Genomic DNA, 736 nt, shown 5'->3' on the forward strand with positions numbered 1-736 from the left:
TGGTCACCGTCCTGTCCCCTGTGTCACCTGGGCTTCCCTGGAGCCCACGGCGCTGCCTCCCGCCTGCCTGCCCCGGAGAGGCCTTTTATCCCTTCCTTTTCCAGATCCGAAGGGCTCCAGAGCCAAGCGCGGGGCGGGGACGTCCSTGGGCGCAGCGGGGACTCGCTGCACGTTGGAGAGGCTGCCCCGGCGCGGAGCGAACGGGGCCATTCCAGGTAAGTGCCACCGGCCGAAGCTCYCCCTTCGGAGCCAGCTCGGGCGGGCGCCCTCATCCCAGGGACCTGGCGCTGGGTTGGAGCTGGCCGCCCCGTTGGTGGCCTCCGTGGGGACTCTGGAGCCCTAAAAGCGAAGTGTCACAGTCTTCCCCATGCTTTTGCTGGCGACATCTCCTCGCGTGTCTAATTAGCAGYGTCTTTATTAGCGCCCTCGACAGCTAGCCCTAATGTGAGCGGTTCACATTTGTCTCCAGTGTTAATGCCCCCGTTTGCCCTCGGTCCCAGCTGCCTGCGGAGGGAGCGCTCAGGACCTCTCCTTGGCTCTAACGAGGACCACGTGGATGTCCATGACGTTGGTGCCCGTCAAGCCGGTCACCAGGAGGTGCCGGCCGTGCCGGAGCCGCCGGAAGAAGGAGTAGGAGTCGTTGTTGCCGAGGAAGGCGTGCGGGTCGAGTCCCTCGCCGCGCGCCTCCTCGGCCAGCCCGGCGCCGCACACGGCGCCCGCCGCCTCCGTGGGCCCG

The 736-nt window shown here is 67.4% G+C and overlaps 1 protein-coding gene across 1 annotated transcript in view; it reads right to left on the bottom strand.

Annotated features, from left to right (window-relative positions):
• Positions 1 to 426: 426 nt before the first annotated feature.
• GLYCTK (glycerate kinase) overlaps positions 427 to 736 on the bottom strand; it is a 2,635-nt gene continuing 2,325 nt past the window's right edge. The window contains exon 6 of the mRNA XM_026046117.1: positions 427 to 733. Coding sequence (XP_025901902.1) covers positions 520 to 733 — 214 coding nt within the window. The 3' untranslated portion in view covers positions 427 to 519. The remainder of the gene's footprint in view (positions 734 to 736) is intronic.

This window comes from Nothoprocta perdicaria, unplaced genomic scaffold, assembly GCF_003342845.1.
Source record: "Nothoprocta perdicaria isolate Ctin4 unplaced genomic scaffold, notPer1 scaffold_42, whole genome shotgun sequence".
Classification (NCBI taxonomy): Eukaryota; Metazoa; Chordata; class Aves; order Tinamiformes; family Tinamidae; genus Nothoprocta; species Nothoprocta perdicaria.